General features: G+C 35.4%; 1 protein-coding gene and 1 pseudogene across 1 annotated transcript in view; one reads left to right on the top strand and one right to left on the bottom strand.

Moving 5' to 3' along the window:
- Positions 1 to 20,532, top strand: part of ORC5 (origin recognition complex subunit 5) — a 74,042-nt gene that overhangs the window by 2,176 nt on the left and 51,334 nt on the right. Inside the window, exons 2-6 of the mRNA XM_007112116.2 lie at positions 2,129 to 2,221; positions 5,215 to 5,415; positions 11,105 to 11,179; positions 14,468 to 14,579; positions 19,973 to 20,103. Coding sequence (XP_007112178.1) covers positions 2,129 to 2,221; positions 5,215 to 5,415; positions 11,105 to 11,179; positions 14,468 to 14,579; positions 19,973 to 20,103 — 612 coding nt within the window. The remainder of the gene's footprint in view (positions 1 to 2,128; positions 2,222 to 5,214; positions 5,416 to 11,104; positions 11,180 to 14,467; positions 14,580 to 19,972; positions 20,104 to 20,532) is intronic.
- LOC112062211 (uncharacterized) lies at positions 9,999 to 10,087 on the bottom strand (annotated as a pseudogene).

Genomic DNA, 20,532 nt, shown 5'->3' with positions numbered 1-20,532 from the left:
ATTTTTGAGCTAGTTAATTTACAAGAGTGTTATGTATAAACTTCAGAAAAGAATCCCTGTATGAAACATCCATTTTTAATCTGTTGGGCTGCTCTTGCCATAGGCATTTGCCATTAGAAAGTATTTTCCCGTATAAATGTGAGTTCCTGATTTGTCTTGCTAAAAGGAAATTTGTAACTTGGTGGCTAGAATGTAATAAATGTTTGTGACTACAGTTGTTCTTTGAACAATGGGAATTGGAGGGTGCTGACCCCCCATGGAGTTGAAAATCAGTGTGTAACTTTTGACTCACCCCAAACTTAACTGCTAATAGCCTTACCAATAAAGTCAATTAGCACATATTTTGTATATGTATTATATTCTGTACTCTTACAATAAAGTAAGCTAGAGGAAAGGAAATGTTATTAAGAAAATCATAAGGAAGAGAAATAATTTATAGTACTATACTGTATTTATCAATACTGTAAGTTTACATTGTTTATAAGATGAATTGTCTGTCAATATCTACATCAGTATTGTCTTAATAATACAAAACACTGGGCATGTTATACATATTACTAACTAGACATTAAAAATGAAAAGATAATGTGAAAAAGAAATTCATATCTATTTACAGGTATAATGATTCCTACATTGATAACAAAGAAGCAGCGATATGATTGCTTTATGGTAGCCTTCTGTTATGGATAGAATTCCTTCATGGTAGCCTGCCTATATACTAATGAAAGAACCCTTATAAAGTTTCATGGCGTACAGTATTCCAGTCATATTCATAATACAGTATTGTAAACACATGGTTACATGTTTTTAAAAACCACTTACCTGTGATGATAGGCTAATACACAGTTTCTCCAATTATAGGAAGGAAGGAGGGGTAGGAAGAAGGGAGGAAGGGAGAGGGAGAGAAAGAGGGCAGAGGTTGGGAGGCACAGACATGCCATATGGTATGTATGGTAATGTACTCCTTTGGAAGCAAAGTTATAAAACAGAAAACTAACACATTAATTTTATGTTAAATATTCACCTTATGCCTTTGTAAGGATATACTATTATCTACATGTATTTTACGCTTCATGGCATACTTAATTTTTCCTATGTGTTTAGGCTATGTGGTTCATCTGTGAGCTTTTTCAAATTGTTGCAAATCTCCAGAATTGTTTCGAATATGTTTATTGAAAGAAATCCATGTATAGATGAACCCAAGCAGTTCAAAACCTGTGTTGTTCAAGCGTCAACTGTACTATTGTAGTGGTAGATGATGATCATAGAGACTCTTTTTCATGGAAATTGCATCCTCCAATTTTCTTACAATTATTTTTTAACTGTATGTGAATTCCTCCAAAGCAGGTTTTATCTCTAACTGGTTTTTGTACTCTTTAGTGCATCATGGTTTTCAGCATTTAGTAGCTGTCTAATAGATGTTCATTGAATGAATGAAACATATTTGTAGTATTGACCTGACCAATATAGGGGTGTTTGACAATTTTTACTTTTCTCTAGGCTGCTGACTCATAATGTACTTCAGGAGAATCTTGGGAATATGTATTTTGAAATATATGCTGTGTAGATTTGATCATTGGAAACAATGATGAAATGTACACATTTAGGCCAAGGTCAATGTAGTATGCATAATTCAGAAGTATCCTGTTAAGTTTTCCTTAGAACAGAGGACTCTTGAAATTCTTTCTAGCCCTGTGATTACATATGCTTAGTTTCAAAGCTTTAGAATGTAGACTGAAGTTGCAGCCTGTGGGCTTAGATTCTATAAAAAAGGGTTAAGAAAAAAATGAAGAATGGTCAAAATTATTCTTGAAAAATCTGTTAAATCCTCATAAATTTGATAGTGTGAAAATTTAAACCTGTGTAATAATAAAAAGGATTGAATATATGTGTATAGTAATATATCATATATAGTAAATAGGCCAAAAGTGATTTTCCAGAAATTTTGAGAAAGAGTAGAGTTGAATTCAAGTAGGTTTGAGATGTAATGATGAATCCACTAAATGCTCACTGTTGAAATCATTTGGATTGAATAATTTACTTTATCATGGAAAAGTTTGTCACAAGTTGCTGAATGTTTATTTTCTGTTTTGTATGTGCAGACTGATATTTGTCTTTTCTCTGCTAGAGACATCATTTCAGCTTTCCGTCCATTTTTATTTATGGACATACTGCCAGTGGAAAGACCTATGTAACACAAACTTTGTTGAACACTTTAGAGGTAAGAATATCCCAAACTCAGTGTTAATTGATTTTTATTCATAGACCCCTAGAAATAGAAGGGATCTGGGAGATGTTTAGTTTACCTTTCTCTGAAGGAATATCTTCTATATAAAACATTTCTGACCAACTTTTTGTTGAAGACCTTCAAAGACTGTAAGCTTCAGAAGGCATTGTTAAATAACTTGAGTCTTGATCTTAGAATGTACTTTTTAAGTTGAGCCACATTCCTCTCTCTAACTTTCATTGGATGATAATATTTGGGGAAAAACACACATAATAATACATTCTTTAAAAATACTAAAATCAGTTTCTTCTCCATTATTGTACATATTTGTAATATTGATAGTGATAAGTCTGAATCTCCACAAGTACAAAACTAAATATTGTCAGCTTTACCCTGCCCTTCTTCCCATATTGCCTCTAACAGTGAATTTCACCATTCACACAGTTGTCTAAACTTGCTCTTTACTCTTTCTTTATCCTCACTCTCTCAGTAAATTGAACAGTAAACATATCCTGTTGATTCTGTATCATTAATGTCTTGACTCCATGTAGCTTGAATCATAGCCATTGCTGCTACCTGAGTTTCATTTACCATTATTTCTTTCATTTATTTCCACAGCAGTTTCCTAAGTGCAGTCTGTTCTCCACCCTGCAGCTAGTCCATTAAAATCTTAAATAAGATCTTTAGGAAAATGTTCGGGTGTTTTGCCTGAGATATATAAACCCTTCATGAGCTGAGTTCAGTTTATCTTTCTTAACGTAATGCCTAAGAATGTGAGATAGAGTCTGGCAGACTCATGTTCTTCTTCTGGATTCACCCCTTAGTGCTTTTGCATCTGAAAAGTAGGGCTAATAGTGACAACATTTGGAATTGTTGTGAGAATTCAGTGAGTTAATACATGAAAAGTGCTTACCACAATACTTAGTATGTAGTAAGCACTCAATAAAGTTTAGCTGCTATTGTTCGTGATTATTGCCACACCCTCTTTCATATCCTAAGCCAGCGATGGGCAAACTTTTTCTTATGGGCCAGATAGTAAGTATTTTAGGCTTGCGGGCCAGGTACTTTATATTACAACCACTCAACTCCTCCTTAGTATGGAAGCAGCCATGAACAGTATCTATCTAAATGGGCATGGCTGTATATATCAAAACAGATTGCTAGACCAAAGGCTGTAGTTTGCTACCCCCGGTCCTAACTCTAGCTCAGAGTATGCGTGTTTTGTGTGGCATACTGAACTATTTACAGTTCTTGCTGTCTCTTACTTTCAACCGTTGGCACATACTGCTTGGAATGGCTTTCTTGTACTCATTCACTCCAACTCTTCTACCCTATTATTTGGCAAATGCTTATTTATTTTGTTAGGTTTTCTTGTGTTTACACTTTGGGTAGCCTTTTTTGACTCTCTAGGCTGTGTTAGATGCCCCTCTGTTGTGCAGCCTCAGCACTCTGTGCTTAATTCTGTGGTAATATTTATCCCTTTCAGCTGTGATAAGTGTCTGTGTTTCCCTGGCTTGAAACTGTGAGTTTCTTGAGATTATTCCCAGCACAGTTCTTGGCATACATCAATTTAGGGATTTTAGCCTTTGATCCTGAAGATTGCCTGTGCATTTTAAAATACAGATGCCTGAGGTTCATACCAGGCTTCAGAACCTGAGTGTACAAGGTCCTGGCTCAGGCATTTGCATTTGGAACTCCCTGCATGAAGTGTCCAAAAATATCTATATTGAATAAAAGCATGAAAACTGAATATGGAAGTTCCATATTTAAGGGCTGTATTTCATTTTTTAATGTATCTTGATTTTTGCTGCTACTTAAACATTGTAATGATGATTATCACCACTTTTGGTATAGGTACACAAAGAGACATTTAGAATATGCTGCCATTATAGGTCATGGATAGCACACAGGTAGCAGTAAACAAGACAGTCTTAACAGAGCTTTTGTGGACTCTAGTTCATTAAGGAGTGGGGGTAAAGGAGGTCAGAAAATGCTGGTGAAATTGTGCCTAAGTAAATATAATGTAGCCTTAGTTACACTGCTACTCTGAGAAAGAAAAGCCTCTTTATTGGGTGAGATTTATAGACTCACTAAAAATAGTTATAGGTTCCATTATTTGTGCCAGATGCCACAGGCTGTCTTCCTCTGAGTGATCAGTACTGCTTTTATGATTTCATTTTGAGAACAGACTATATTTATAAATCTTTTTTTCCTTGTTACTTCTGGAATTACCTCCATTTTGATAGTTCTCTAAATGAAGAGCTAGTTCTAAGTCCTCATAGGGGGATTACTCTGGTTTTTAACTCTTAAAAATTTTTTTTGGTTTAGGTGTGTCCATGATTAAAAATATTATCTTAAAATTATAATTAAGAAATTCCCACTAAGAATTTTAACATTCACATGTTCTTGGGTTACTTTGTAAGAATTCTTTAGCGGGAAATACAGGTTTGCTTTCAATCCCTGTAGGAAACAAATGAAAACTCAAATAATTAAAGTGAGTTTAATGGAGGGACTATAATATTTTACAAAGGTTGAAGAAATGTTAAGGGAACCAATAAGGGATGGTGATGTGCTGAGTGCCTTTACCTCCCTCAGACGCGAATGGCACAGGAAGGAGCTGTAATCAGGCCCCAGCAAGAGGTGTAGCCTTTGATGTGAGGCTGCCCAACTCGAGCTGTAGCCTTTGGTAGAAGATGCAGCCACTGTCAAGCTGTGGGATGGGGGTGGGAGTCAAGGGAATGAATATTCAACTTCTTTCTCTTACCTCTTTGCTTCTGTCTCCTGGTTCTTCCCGTTGGCTGAATCCAGCCAGAGCCAGAAAATAAAGAGTCTGGGCGATGCAGTCTGTAGTGGTCAGCCTCCTGGGGCACAGAGCAGTTTGGAGAATGGTGGGGTATAGATTTAGAAGGGCAAATGGCGGATATCCAGCAGAGCCATTGTTGTGTATATGTGTTTTCTATTTACACTTTTTTGGTTTTTGTTTTCAGCTTCCACATGTCTTTGTGAATTGTGTTGAATGCTTTACCTTGAGGCTGCTTTTGGAACAAATTTTAAACAAGCTGAATCATCTTAGTTCTTCAGAGGGTGAACGTTCTACTCAAATAACCTGTGAAACATTTAATGACTTCGTTCGCTTATTTAAACAAATAACCGAAGCTGAAAGTCTCAAGGATCAGACTGTATATATTGTAAGTATTATCTCTTACTTGAAAACTGATTTATTAGATCAATTTCCATATTTTTCTTTTGAGACTTATTATGTACAGTGCATTGTACAAGGTGCTTATGCAATATAAAAATGTTTTAGATATATTTCTTTTTTTAATTGAGGTATAGATTTTTAATTGAGGTATGTATAGTTGATGTAAAACAGATAAATTTCAGGTGTACAGCATAGTGATTCACAATTTTTAAAGGTTATACTCCATTTATAGCTATTATAAAATATTGGCTATATTCCCTGTGCTGTACAATGTTTCCTTGTAGCTTATTTATTTTATATGTAGTAGTTTGTACCTCTTAATCCCCTACCCTTATGTTGCCCCTCCTTCCTTCCTTCTCCCCACTGGTGACCACTAGTTTGTTCTCTTATCTATGAGCCTGTAGATGTAGTTCTTATCTAAAGGGAGCTTCAGTTTAGTAGAAAAGCTATGACGTACTCACTTATGACTACATGTAGAATGTAATTAGTAATAACTATGATATACAAAGCACTGATTCATGCATATCTGGTACAGCTTCATAAGGTGATTACATTTGAGATAGATCTAAAAGAATGATTCGGGTATCATTAAGAAGAAACTGAAGAAGAGGAATTTCCTATGGAGGGAATTAGGCAAAGGCATGCAGATGGGAATGGAGGCCAGGGAATGCCAAATAGTCTGGTCTTAGTGGGTTTAAAGTATGAAGGAAGAAAAAGAAGAGTAGGAAGGTGGGTGGGGGTAGATCAGGGAGTGTCTTGAAAACCATACTAAGGAGCTTTATTTCATTTCTTAGGCAGTGAGAGGCAAGGATATAGTGAAGACTAGAGCAACAAACATGCTTTAGGAAGACTGCTATGAAGGCATGTTGAATAGATGAATTTGAGGGGATTGAAAGACATAGGCTAGATGGTTTTGAGGCTCTTGTAACTGTTTCCATTAGAGGAAATTTGGGCTTGGACTAGAGTTGGGGCAGAAGATGCAGAAAAGAATAAATGGAAGAGACAGCAAAGGTCAGACTCGTCAATTATGTATGGGGTAGGTCTGGGAAAGATGAATTGTTTGATTTTAGGTTGGCTAAGTTTAAGTTTTAGTTCTTAACATCAATGTGAAAATAACCAGCAGACAACTGAAAATGTATAATGTGTTTTACATTAGTGAGATTTTATAACACCTTAACTTTATTTTAAAAAATTATTATCTCTGGAATTGAAATTAAATTTGAATATAATACCTTCTCATAATGGCTAAGTTTATGCTCACTGAAGGGACCACATCATATGCATTCTTGCATCTCCTTAAATGTATAAAACAGTTCCTTCCACATTTTAATTTTGTTCATTTATTTATGCAAATATTTAGTGAGTACTTCTTATGTGCCAGGCACTATTTTAGATACTGGAGACGGAACAGAGACAAAATAGTGTCTGCCCACTTGTGGCTAATTCCTCTAATTGAGGAAGATAGGTAGTAAGCAAGTTAATATGTAGTATGTCAGATGTGGTACATTAGAGTAAGGGAGAATCCACCGGGCGGGGGAGGCTAGTTATTTTTCTAAGTGGGGAAGGCAGAGAAGATCTCACTGAGATGATGATAACTGAGCTGAAACCTGAAGGAAGCGAGGGGCAAGTCATGAAAGTATCTGAAAAAAGAGTATTCCAAGCAGAGAGATTTACGTGAGCATACAGAGGAGACTGGAGCATGCCTGTGTATTCAAAGAATATGAAGGAGGCCATTTTGGCTGGAATATAGTTTAAGTAAGGCGGGAGGGGTAATGTTGAGAATCAAATGAAGAGTACAGGTACATTTGATTCTTCATTTGAGACTCAAACGAAGAGTACAAGAGTACACTAGTGCAGGCTAGTGTTATGGGTTGATTTGTTTCCTCCAAAAATTCGTATGTTGAAATTCTAACCCCTACTACCTCAGAATATGACCTTACTTGTAAATGGGGTCATTGCAGTTCTAATTAGTTAAGTTGAGGTCATACTAGAGTAGATTGGGCCCCTCATCCAATATGACTGATGTCCTAATAAAAAGAAGAAATTTAGAGACAGACACGCACATAGAGAAAATGCCACATGAAGATTGGAGTTATGCTGCCACAAGGCAGGGGATTACCAGGAGCTAGGAGAGGGACCTGATACAGATCCTTCTCTAGAACCTTCATGGGAAGCATGGCCCTGCCAATAACTTGATCTTGGACTTTCAGCTTCCAGAACTGTGAGATAATAAATTTCTGTTGCTTAAGCCACCCTGTTTGTGGTACTTTGTTATGGTAGCCCTAGGAAACTAATACAACTAGTTATGAAGCATTTGTATTAATCTAGGCAAACAACATGTTGGCTTAGACCGGGGTAGTAGCAGTGGATGTGGTAAGATATGGACTGGATATATTTTGAAGGTAGGGTTGACAGAATTTTCTGATAGAATGAGTGTGGAGGAGGAGAGAAAGAAAGAAGTCAAGCATGACTCAAAAAAAAAAAAAGTTTTTGTGCACTTGAAGGGATAAGGTTGTCATTATCCGAGTGGAGAAAACTGCAGCAGGTGGGGTCTTGCTGGGGGAGAAGGAGTGATGAGGAGTTTGGTTTGGGGCATGTTAAGTCCAAGTAGAGATGTTGAGTTGGCACTTGGATGCTTGAGTCTGAGGTCAAGAGAGGTCCAACATGGAGATACCATTTTGGACTTCCGAGCATACAGTAGTAGTACTTAAAGCTGTGAGACAGGATTAGGTCACCGAGTGAGTTAGGAAAGAGGTGAGGCCAGTGACCAAGTATTCTGGTGCTCCAGTGTTTAGGGGATGAAGAAATGAGACAAGAAATCAGTGATGTACTGATGTCCTATACAAAGAAAACTTGGAGAGTGCATAGTCCTGGAAGTCTCTCTAAGCTGCCCCTTTCCTGGTCCTTTGGCTAGAGAAAGTAAGGTTTTTGTTGGGGCTCTTTTGGTCTGTGCTGCTTGGCCTTCGTGTGTTGCCGGCTTCTTCAGCTCCACAGATGGGATATGTGAGGCAAAAAGACAACTTAGACAGTTCACCCTCTGAAGTGAGTTGTCATTCTTCTGGTCCTGAGGTCCCTAGCTGGTCTGCCTCCTCCTTTCCACCTTTCAGAGCCCCATTTGTTTTATATGTAATACTCAAGATTCTTAGTTTTACTTAGGAGGAAGAGGAAAAAGTACATCTACTCCATCTTAGAAGCAAAAGTCTAATTTTTTTTTCCTTAAGAGCAAGTACATAGTGAAGAATTAATAACTGCTAGTATAGTTTGGCACTGTTACCTTGATTTATGCTAAGGCGACTCTAGTTTAACCCACCATTGCTTTTGCACCATTAGTGCAAATGTCACCATGATGAAAAAGGCATATAAATTTTTAGTATTATTATGAAAATAGTTTTGACCTCACCAACTTCCTGAAAGAGTATCAGAAACAGCACACCCCCCTGCCCTCACCTCACAGGGGGCCACAGACTACACTTCAAAAACCAGTGATTGGGCTTCCCTGGTGGCGCAGTGGTTGAGAGTCCGCCTGCTGATGCAGGGGACGTGGGTTCGTGCCCGGTCCGGGAACACACACACACACACACACACACACACACACACTGATGTCGGAAATAAGTTGATCTTTCACTGGCGCGCGCGCACACACACACACACACACAAACAGTGATGTCGGAAATAAGTTGATCTTTCACTGGCACGCACACACACCCACACACAGTGATGTCGGAAATAAGTTGATCTTTCACTGGGTAGCGTAGGCAACAAGATCACTGGTGAAGAGAGGGATTTAAGGAAATGAGTCTACCATATCAGAAGGAGGTCATTTATGTGGTTCACTGGCACGCGCACACACACACACACAGTGATGTCGGAAATAAGTTGATCTTTCACTGGGTAGCGTAGGCAACAAGATCACTGGTGAAGAGAGGGATTTAAGGAAATGAGTCTACCATATCAGAAGGAGGTCATTTATGTGGATTTTGAAATATCCAAAAAATACAGGAGTTATATTAGATGTGATAGTCAGAAACTATAATATTTCAAGACCGAGGATGAATGACCCCAGAATGTTGGATGACTCCAACAAGTAGAGTTTCAAAGTTGTGTCTTTAGGAAAGAGGGAGAATCAATATTCTGCAAAGAGCCATGAGGAATAAGTAGGACCCAACTCACTTTTCAGGCCCAATGGATCAAAGTAGGCATTCAATAAGTTATTTGTTAGATGACTAAACATTAGGGTGGAAAAGTTTGCAGGTGTTTAGCATAGAACATTATTTAGAGTAAATCGTAGAATGTTCAGCTAGCTAATATATGAATTGGTAAGTTTCAGCACTTAGGAAATAATGCAGAAAGATGTCTGAGAATGTTTTCTAGACAGTAAACAAGCTTACAAATCAAGAGTCTATTAGAATACCTTCAGGTAAATTATTTTTAAAATGTTTGAACCTGAATTAAAATTTTAACTTCTTTGAATAGTTATTTGATAATTGCTTTTTTTTTAAACATCTTTATTGGGGTATAATTGCTTTACAATGGTGTGTTAGTTTCTGCTGTATAACAAAGTGAATCAGCAAAACTATGGAACGCTTCACGAATTTGCGTGTCATCCTTGCACAGGGGCCATGCTAATCTTTTAGCATATGTGCTGCCGAAGCGGGCACGGATAATTGTTTTTGAAGAAGGATCATTTATTAAAATACCATAAAACCATTAAGTACAGTGGGTTAATTGTATCCAGTCAGAAGAATGAACTATTAACTTATTGCTTCAGCTTTGTGTTTTACATTAAAATGGGCATACAAATGGGCCAGTTTATTTGAATTAATCTGTGTCCTGTATTAGAGAGTTTTAAAATGGAAATTGATGGGAAAATTGCAATTGAGAATACATAGTGGAGAAACTAATTTGTATCTTTTTAGTGGTAAAAAATTTTAGCTTTATTTTGTCTAAATGAATTAGGAATGAAATATCTTAAATTGATTACTCTCATACATCGTTTCAAGCTGTCTCTTAATAAAACAGATACAAAACAATTTGGACTATTCAGGGAAATAATATATTCTCTGCATTTTAATTTTATTCCTAATTTAAATGATTATAATTTGCAACATAATCCCAGTAGCATTATCATAACACTGAAGAAAAATTTAATCTTCCTTAACAAGATCGGTTTTCTAGTTAAACAGGGTTTAGTATCAAGTTACAAAGTTCAAGCAAGAAAAGTTTTACATGATGAAATTCAGAATTTTCTTCTATCTCTCAGGTCAGAAAGCTTTGTAATTATTGGTACGTGGTAGACATTTATCTTTTACTAAATGTAATTAAAAATGCACATAGTTTTATTTCTTGTATACCTATAAGAAAAGGTCCTTAGAGCATCTTAATTCATTATCTTTTTGATGGTATATCTTTAAAACAAACCTTTTTTATTATAACTGTGACCCATTCTCTAAAAGCTGGGTTGAAACATGTTGTTAGTAGTTCATTTTTTAACTTACTTGACCTATTTGAAATGTCTTCCACAAATGTAAATACTGTTTAAAAAATTAATTCATAAGTTCCATTTTTTTTTAACATGGGAAGTTCAGATCTTGAATTGTGCATTATATTATGTAAATGTTTTGCTAAAGGGCTTTTTAAATCAATTTTGACACTGCTTTTTTTTTTTTTTTCATAAGGTTCTCGATAAAGCAGAGTATCTAAGAGATATGGAAGCATATCTTTTACCTGGATTTCTTAGGTTACAAGAATTGGTAAGTGATGAATGAATGTTTTTCCCCTATGGCGTAATCGGTAGAACTGTGTTGTCACATTTTTTCATTCTGCCAATTTGATACGTGAGAAATAATCTCTTAATATAAAAAGTTGATATGCATTTCTCTATTACGTGTGAAGTTGAGGATTTTTTCAAAGTTAAAGCAATTTGTGATTTCATAAGACTTATTCTTCAACTATTTTAGCTTTTATTTTTGATTGTGAAGTGGCTAACACTGCTTTCTATTAAAAGATTTTAGGTGTTTGCTAGAGTAAATGGTGGGGATGGGCTAGACTTTGAACTCTCGGCAAGAATTTTTAAATTTTCATTTCAGTAATCTAAAAATAGAATGATAGGTCTGTTCTGGATCATCTGATGTTCTGTCTCATGGCCATTCAGTTTTTGGAACGAGCTTTGTGTTTCAACTTAAAATTGTGTTGGCATTGAATAACACTAATTCTACTGTGATTGTCATGGCCTAATGAGAAAAGAACAGGGAGAGACTTACTATGTATATGTCAGGTGAAAGCCAAATAGTAATATGATGGCAACAACAGGCAGTAGTTTGTAGTGGTTTGAATAAAGGAAATTGGTGAGAGAATTCAGTTTTTACCAATACTAGTTGCTATAGGAATGCTAAACTCAAAAGGACTGTGGCTGTTCCCTGTTAGTACCATATTCATGAAGTGAGCGGTAATGTTCATCATATTCAAATAATGTCAATTTAAATTTTACTGGTTTTATAGTTTTATATTTAACTTATGAATAAAAATATTTGGTTTTATAACTTTATAAGTACCTTGAGCATAAATAGTTTATACTTAGTTTTATGTCTGTATTATTTAAGTATTAAGGAACATTATAATAAAAACTAAGTGAATATTTGGGGAGACAGTGCCTAGAGCATTTCCACCTTCGAAAAGTTAAATATATTACTCAGATTTGAGAAACTGCTAGAAGTTCTCAACTGATTGCCACTGAAATCATTGTGTGCCTAAGGCTGACTCCTAAAATCCTCTTTTAGTAATAGTCTTGAGGGGAAGATGTGGAGAGGACAAGAGAAGAGTTAAGTGTAGCTGTTGGTGACTTATGCTGGAAGTTTCCTCGTGCAGTCTAGCCTTTCCCAGATTGATTAACTCTTGGCATTTTACTACTGACACCAGGGACCCATCCTCATTGAGTAAAGGTCTCTTTCTCTCTTTCTTTTTATTTATTTTTTGTTGTGTTTGTGGTTTGTTTGCATATATCCATCCACTGTTTCCCATTGTTTTGCTCAAGGACTCCCTCTCTCGTAGCCAGAGTGCATTCTTGCTGTCCTCTCGCCCTTCCAGTAAAGCTTACCCCACTATTTTTATCTTGTCACAGTACTTAGACCTTTGATCATGCATCCTGTCACAGTACTTAGGCCTTTCACTTTTTTTTTAGTTTTAATTATGGAAGTTATTTGAAGAAAATGAAAAGATTCATAGTAAGCTCACCTCCATCAGAAAAGAAAATTGTTGTTTTGATGTTTCTGAAAGCATGCTTGATTTTTAAATGTGTATTTCATTTAAGAGAAATATAGCAAAAGCATTTCACATTTTTTTATATTAAATACTTATCAGACTAAAATGAAGTTTAAATTATGATAGATATCACTGTACATTGAAAGTACTTTCAGATGAACAGATGAGAACATTACCCAACTTAAAATCCTTTTATTTATTTTGTAATATATATTTTTTAATTTATTATTAATATACATTTTTTTTGTTTTTTTGGCTGTGTTGGGTCTTTGTGGCTGCGTGTGGGCTTTCTCTAATTGTGGCGAGCAGAAGCTACTCTTCGTTGTGGTGTGCGTGCTTCTCACTGTGGTGGCTTCTCTTGTTGCAGAGCATGGGCTCTAGGTGCGCGGGCTTCAGTAGTTGCAGCACGCGGGCTCAGTAGTTGCGGCGTGTGGGCTCAGTAGTTATGGCTTGCAGGCTCTAGAGTGCAGGCTCAGTAGTTGTGGTGCACAGGCTTAGTTGCTCAGTGGCATGTGGGATCTTCATGGACCAGGGATCGAACCCATGTCCTCTGCAGGTGGATTCTAAACCACTGAGCCACCAGGGAAGTCCTTAAAATCCTTTTAGACTGATAAATACCTCTATTTTTTTTAACCTCTCAGTATTTTTTTAACAGACTTTATAAAATTCTTTTGGGTAATCATATTTTAAAGCAAAAACAACTCAATGCTTTGTAATCAAGATTGTGTTTAGAGCATGCTTTTTTATCCCTATGGAAATGAATTGAAGGATTCTTAAAAATTAATAAGACAAAAAGCATTTGAAAGTAAAAATCTTTTCCTTTCTTTCATAAAGATGCTACATTTTCTGAGGAGTTATTAATTTATTGAACTCAGCTATCTTTGTTAGCCAGAAGTATATGTCTCTAAATAGTGAAAATTGGAATATAAGGTTACACATAAGTTAGAAATGAATAAATAGTAAATCACCGTCAAAGTATATTGTAATTTATGTATGAGATTGGGTCCTAAGAGTAGTTATAGAACAAAGCAAATATGTCTTGTTTTGTCAACTTGGGAGACGTCCAAAAGAACATGGGAAGCATTAAAATTTGTGTTGAGAATGCCAGGTGTCTATAGATAAATTCTAGCATTAGAATTAGCATTTGTGGCCACTCTGTAGAAGGATAACATACACATTGAGCTTGTTCTCTTAATGTTATTTTTGGAATACTAATTCTAATTTCTACACATATTTCAAAAGTTGTCTGTTTACTTAACATTGGTATTTTGGATACTCACACTTGTTTGTGTTTTTAAGGTATACTCAACATCTTCTTGAATATACATTAAAATATGCAACTGATATTTTCTTTTCTCTGGGTGCTATAGCCATTTTAATAATGAGAGATGTTAAGTTTTGTCTTTTTTGGTTTATTGATGTAAAGTATGTGATTTCTTTGAAAATTCCCATAAAAAGTTCTTGTCTTAATCATTCAAGCAGATGTGTTTCTTAATTTCTATGAAATTAGTCGTTGTGTGACTGTCCTAGCATTCATGGGTAACTGAATTGTCGATTAACCTAAAAGTTTTATGGAAATTCTAAGTAATTATGTTTGAAAATTTGCATACAAGGATGAGCTCCTTGATTGGGTTTTCTAAATATGGCTTAATAATATGCAAATAATTTGTTATATGTTGGAACTTTGCTGGATTTCTTTTGAAAGAAAAATTCAAATGGAATTACTGTTCTGATTAAGATTTTTTAATGCAAAGTTACTTTTATTTATCTCTCTTTTACAGACTGACAGAAATGTGACTGTTATCTTTCTCAGCGAGATTGTTTGGGAAAAGTTTCGTCCAAATACTGGATGCTTTGAGCCATTTGTCTTGTATTTCCCTGATTATAGCATAGGTAAATTTGAAAACATTGTTTTGATAAATGATATTCAGTAAAATAGTTTTTGTGTTTGAAAGATTAAGCTAGCATGTTCAAATGGGAATACTTTGACGTTTTAATCTATTATGGTTTGCTGCCAATCTCAAATGTTATTTACATTTCTGCACTTATAGAGGTTGTTCTTCTATAATTACTAACGTTTTTTGAAAGAGCAGTTGTCACCTATTTGTAAATAAAGGTGTATTTTCACATTTTTTTAGTCAGTACAGTAAGATGTATATATAGGTGGGATTATTACATCCATACAAGTGAGATGTTTAGTTTGGCAAAGCACATTAAAATTGTCCTGAGATCTTTATGTACCATGTACTTGAGTTAAGTACTATGTGGAATGTATCTTTTGATTTTGTAAATCTCATTTTTCATTACTGTAACTCTTACAGTAGCAACTGTCCTAACCCTTGTGTTTCTTATTTCTTTTTGGTTTGTGTTTAATCTTAAATTTCATAGATCCTAATAATTTTTATCGTCGGAATAATACAATAGCTTTTTTGTTGCTGAGTAGCTTTGTAGATTTATACTGTGCTGCTACTGTGCAAATATGATATTTCAGATTCAAAGATTATAACTGAAGCATAAGATGGTTAGAGTCTTTGAAAAAATAACATTCCTTGACCTTGGCCTCGAAACACTATCCCTGTGAACTGATCAACTACAAACATTCATTATTAAGATCAACACATTTTTGCCTGTTTTCACAAGAACAGCGATCAGATAGCACCTCCTGCCTTTGATAATTAACTGAGATAACAAAAAGGAACCCAAAATAGATGAAGGGAACCCTTAAATTTTTAGTAGCTCCTCTTCTATGAAAAATCACAAGGAGAAGAGAAAAGGGTCTGAAGAAAATGAATAAATCAAAGGATTTCATAAAAAGAATTTCTTTGTACTTATGACCGTTAGATGTTAAAGTTTTTCGTGAAAAATTATTTTTAAATGCTGGTTTTCTAGTGAAGTTGAAATTAAAGTATGCTATAATGAATTGTAGAATTTGATTAAATTTTATAAAAAATAAGGATACAAATCTGCAGAGATGGAGAGAATTTTAGGACATAATTAAATAATTAATGTGACCTTGCTAATTTTAGAAAGTGTAAGCTAATAGATTTTTTTAAAAAATAAATTTATTTATTTATTTTTGGCTGTGTTTTCTTTGTTGCTGGGCGCGGGCTTTCTCTAGTTGCGGCGAGTGCGGGCTACTCTTCGTTGCAGTGCGCGGGCTTCAGTAGTTGTGGCATGCAGGCTTAGTAGTTGTGCCTCGCGGCTCTAGAGCGCAGGCTCAGTAGTTGTGGTGCACAGGCTTCGTTGCTCCACAGCATGTGGGATCTTCCCCGACCAGGGCTTGAACCCATGTGCCCTGCATTGGCAGGCAGATTCTTAACAACTGAGCCACCAGGGAAGCCCTAAGCTAATAGATTTTTGAAAAGTGTGTAATGTGGAGCCAAGTTCATCTGATTATTAACTTTTAGAGCCTTTAACACATTAGGTTTTTTTTTTAATAATACAAAAGCATCATAATCTTACAAAAAAATGTTCAAAAAGGAAGCATTAATTGATAAGCCAAATTATAGTCAGAATAACTAAGCATTATTCTGAACCAGGGAAAAACCAGGAACCAGGGCAAAAGGATAATCTTAGTGTCTAAGTTGTCCAGTCATAACTTGGTACATATGTCATCTGTAGAAATATGGTATCTGATGTTCAGGACACTCTTTCCTCTTAGCAGTATCACTAGGGCCCTAATTTGGATTTCTTGTTTTCTCTCTCCCACATGCAGACTGCTCATCTTTTGGTAATGCTTTGGTTTTTTTTGTTTTTTTTTTTCTTCAGGTGGATTATAGTGCAGTTGATCAGGTTTTTGGTTTAGTTATTGAATCAGGTTTTTGGTTTAGTTATTGAATCAATCAATAAGTTATTCTCTAGTTAACAATCTGAAAATCTCAATGACTTATAATTTCCCACCTCACAATCTTTGTGCTATTTTTGTCCTACATTTTACATATACATTTATTATAAACCTTATAATATATTACTATTTGGGCTTTACAGAAATAAAAAGGCAAGGTCTTTTATTGTTTATACTGCTGGAGATTTGTTGAGCTTTTTGGATGTGTGAGTGTATAGTTTTAACTTTGGAAAATTTTCAGCCATTATTTCTAAAAATATTTTATCTGTGTCCTGTCGTTCCCCCCCACCCTGCTCCCCACACCTTTTTCTGGGACCATGTTACATGAATGTTAGACCTCGTGATATTGTCCTGCTGAATTTCTTATTTATTTATTTAAATTTTACATCTTTTTTTGTCCTCAGTGTTTTATTTGGGATAGCTTTTGTTCCTATGTCTTCAAGTTCAGTGATCTTTTTATCTACAAGTGTCTAATTTGCAGTTAATCCAACCCAGTGGAATTTTCATTACCAATCTCAGTATGCTTTTGTTTTCCCTTATATTCTTGAGTATATGAGCATGTTTATAATAGTTGTTTTAATGTTCTTGTCTACTAATTCCATTACCTCTTTCATTGTGGGGATGTTTCTATTGACTGATTTTTCTCTATTATGGGTATCCATTATGCTTTCACATGTGTTTAGTAATTTTTGATTGAATGACAGGTATTAAATTTTTTGTTGCATGTTGGACTTCTTTTCTGGTTAAGCATTTAAATTACTTGAAGATACATGTGACCCTTTTGAGGTTATTTTTAAGCTCTTTTGGAGAGAGGGTCTAGCGTAGCCTTTATTCCAGGGCTAATTTTAGCTCTACCTCTAAGATATAGTCCTTTTGGGTTCTCTGCTGAATGCCCCATGTATTTAGTATAGTTTCTCCATTCTTACTGGTGACAAAATGAACAGTTTATAGCCCTGTCTGAACTCTGGAAATTGTTTGACTTAACAGCTCTCCAGCAATTGCTTTTTCCCCGGAAGTTGTTCTTGCTTGTCCTTTTGAGGTTTTACTCTATGTATATAAGTACTGGTATTCAGCTAAGAATCAAGGGCAACATCTAGGCAGATTTCTGGGGCTCTTTCTCTTCATAGCTTCCTTTTCTCATGTGTTCTACCCTGCACATTCTAGCTACCTTAGCTCTCTCTTCTCTGATCTCTGTCTTATCAACTCACTGAGATTAATGGGCTCCTTTTGGAACTCTCCTTTACCAGAGTTCTAAAATTACCTCTAGTTAGAAAGCCTGGCTGATGGTAAGACTCACCTCATTTCACTTTTCTCACGTATCACAGTCCTTTGCTGCCTATTGTTTGATGTCTGAAAATAATTGTTTTCTATATTTTGTCCAGTTTTTAGTTATTTATGGGAGAGTATTTCTGGACCCTCTTACTCCCTCATGACTGGCAGCAGAAGTCCCCTCCGTGTTAGAAATGGTTGTTCTTGGTGTGTTCGACCATATTTTGATAGTGAAATTTTAATACAGCAGGGGACCCATCGAGTGCTTTCTCCTTCCCTTTATTTATTACCTGCTAGTACACTGCTTTCAGCTTTCTGTTAGAGATGGGATTTTTAGTAAGTTTGACTGTTAGAGCTGGTATGGCTTCCTTAATGTTGAGTTGTATTCTGAGAATTTGTCTGTAGCCTGTATAACTAAGCAGCTGTTCTACTTTTGTTGCAACCCAGTGAGAGTTCTAATTCTTAGAAGACTTTAGTCAGAACCGAAATGGGCCAGTGGTCATATATAATCAACTCTCTTATGAGGTACTGAGTGTCACCTGTAAGGGATATCCAGAAGAGGGTCAGGAGGAGCTTAGGAGTGCAGTCTAAGCTGGAGACTTAACTGTTTTCCAGGTTTCCTCATCCATGCATTTAGAGACCACCTTTTTGCCTATGTATGTTTGTCTGTCTGACCGTTGATCCCTTCCTTCCTTTCCTCCCTCCCTTCTTTCAGTTATTTGTCAGCTTTTATTGGGTTGGCCAAAAAGTTCTTTCGGGGTTTTCTGGGTTTTTCCGTAACATGTTATGGAAAAACCCAAGCAAACTTTTTGGCCAACACAATATATAAATATCTTTATCTCCAAGTTTTAAGAAACCTTTAGATATTTTTAGTGTATCAAATATTTGTTTTAAAAAGCTTAGTAACATTAAATTTAAAACTGCTATTACATGTAAAAATACATAGACTCCAAAGTCAAGTTTTGGACTTTGTGTATTTTTTTTCAGTGGTTGTGATATTAAAATACAGATCTACTAACAGTCTCTATCTGGAATTCCTTCAGGATAACATTCTAGGCATGAGAATAGGCTTTGAAATGTTTTTTGGGCCTTTGTTTATTGTTTTTTTTGTTTTTGGCCAACTGCCCTGTTTAAAAGATCCCATTAATATAGCTATTTCTAAATTTCTGTATATTAGTATCTGTTGATAGGCCATATATATTGTTATGTACCTATATCTAACTGACTGTGAGGAATAAGACAGTAGTTAAAATCAAAGGCTGATGGTAAATGGGAAAGTATCCGTGGTAAAAATACTCACTTAAAGGGATTCTTAGACAAAAGGAAATTGACTCGATCAGAACATCCCATGAGAATTTTCACTTGTAAATATTGTGAAAGTCTTGAATCCTATGGAACTAGGCCTAAAGTACTAGTCATGTTCAAAGAGCTCTTAACTGAGAAGTCTAAAAGAGACCATTGCATCAAGAAGTCAGAGGGAATTGCAATAAGGAATGAATGAATGACTGATTTATGTGCTATAACTGGGAAATTTTGAATAAAAGGTGGTTTCTTTTTAGTTTTAACTGTGCTTCTACAATATGATATTTCTAGCCGGATAAAATATAAGTTTAGGACTCTAAACATGTGATACTGTATAAGGAATTTAAGGTAGAAGAGAAATAAAGATACCAAAGTTGTAGGAAGAAAACACATTTTATAAAAAAAGGAATGACATAGTAAAGATGAAGATTTTCATTAAAAAAATCATGAGTTCTTTTCATTTTACAAAAAATGAGCATTTTCCAGTTTGGTGGTAGTTTATGTAGTACCGCTTATTTTTATCTAGTTGTTTACTTAATTGTTAGAAAAATAAGTGGAATCCATATTATTTTTTTGCCCTTGATATTGATGTTGCCTGTTATAAGGTTCTTGTGATTTTCTTTAGACATCATTGCTTCGTATTTGTCTTAAGTAAGGTTTAGTAAATTTTTTTAGAATGTTAGGTTCATAATTCTTTTACCTCAGTTTCAAAACTTGTATTACTTTTGCATTCTAATCTTGTAACTGTTTCATTGTTCCTAATAATTGCTGAGCCTGTGTATTTATTGTTTAAACCTTTGTTACAAAATGCTAGAAGATATAACTAGGGTGAAGGGTCAGTCATTTCTGTTCATTTGTGTCCTGTGAACAGGTAACCTTCAAAAGATTCTATCCCATGATCATCCTCCGGAGTATTCGGCTGATTTCTATGCTGCCTACATTAACATTCTTCTTGGAGTTTTCTACACCGTCTGTCGAGATTTGAAGGAGCTCCGGCATCTGGTCTGTGCTCATTTTGCTTAAAAAAAAATGTACATCTTTTAATATTTTTCCGTGAAGAAAGGGTGTGAGAGGCTAGAAGCTGAAAATTTATTCTGGAAATTTGGATATGGCCTTTGGGAGCAAATACACCCTAAGAATGTAGAAGTCTGTGGGTTAGTACAAACTTTTACCTGATCAGAAACCTTTCAGTCATTTTTAGTTGTTTCTTTTCATACATCCTTAGGAGTGTTTTTAAACTTTTCTCCTTTCTCTTTTCTCTAATTGCAGAAAATTTTTAACTTTATTAAAATTAAAATGAATATTAACGGAAAGGTGGTGTGAAAACTTAATAAGCAATTTTTTTTTTTTTTTTTTTTTTTTTTTTTTGTGGTATGCGGGCCTCCCTCTGTTGTGGCCTCTCCCCTTGCGGGGCACAGGCTCCGGACGCGC

The sequence above is a fragment of the Physeter macrocephalus genome, chromosome 5 (assembly GCF_002837175.3).
Source record: "Physeter macrocephalus isolate SW-GA chromosome 5, ASM283717v5, whole genome shotgun sequence".
NCBI classification, from domain to species: domain Eukaryota; kingdom Metazoa; phylum Chordata; class Mammalia; order Artiodactyla; family Physeteridae; genus Physeter; species Physeter macrocephalus.
The sequence above is the reverse complement of the archived record's forward strand: the minus strand, read 5'-3'. Positions and strand labels throughout refer to the sequence as shown.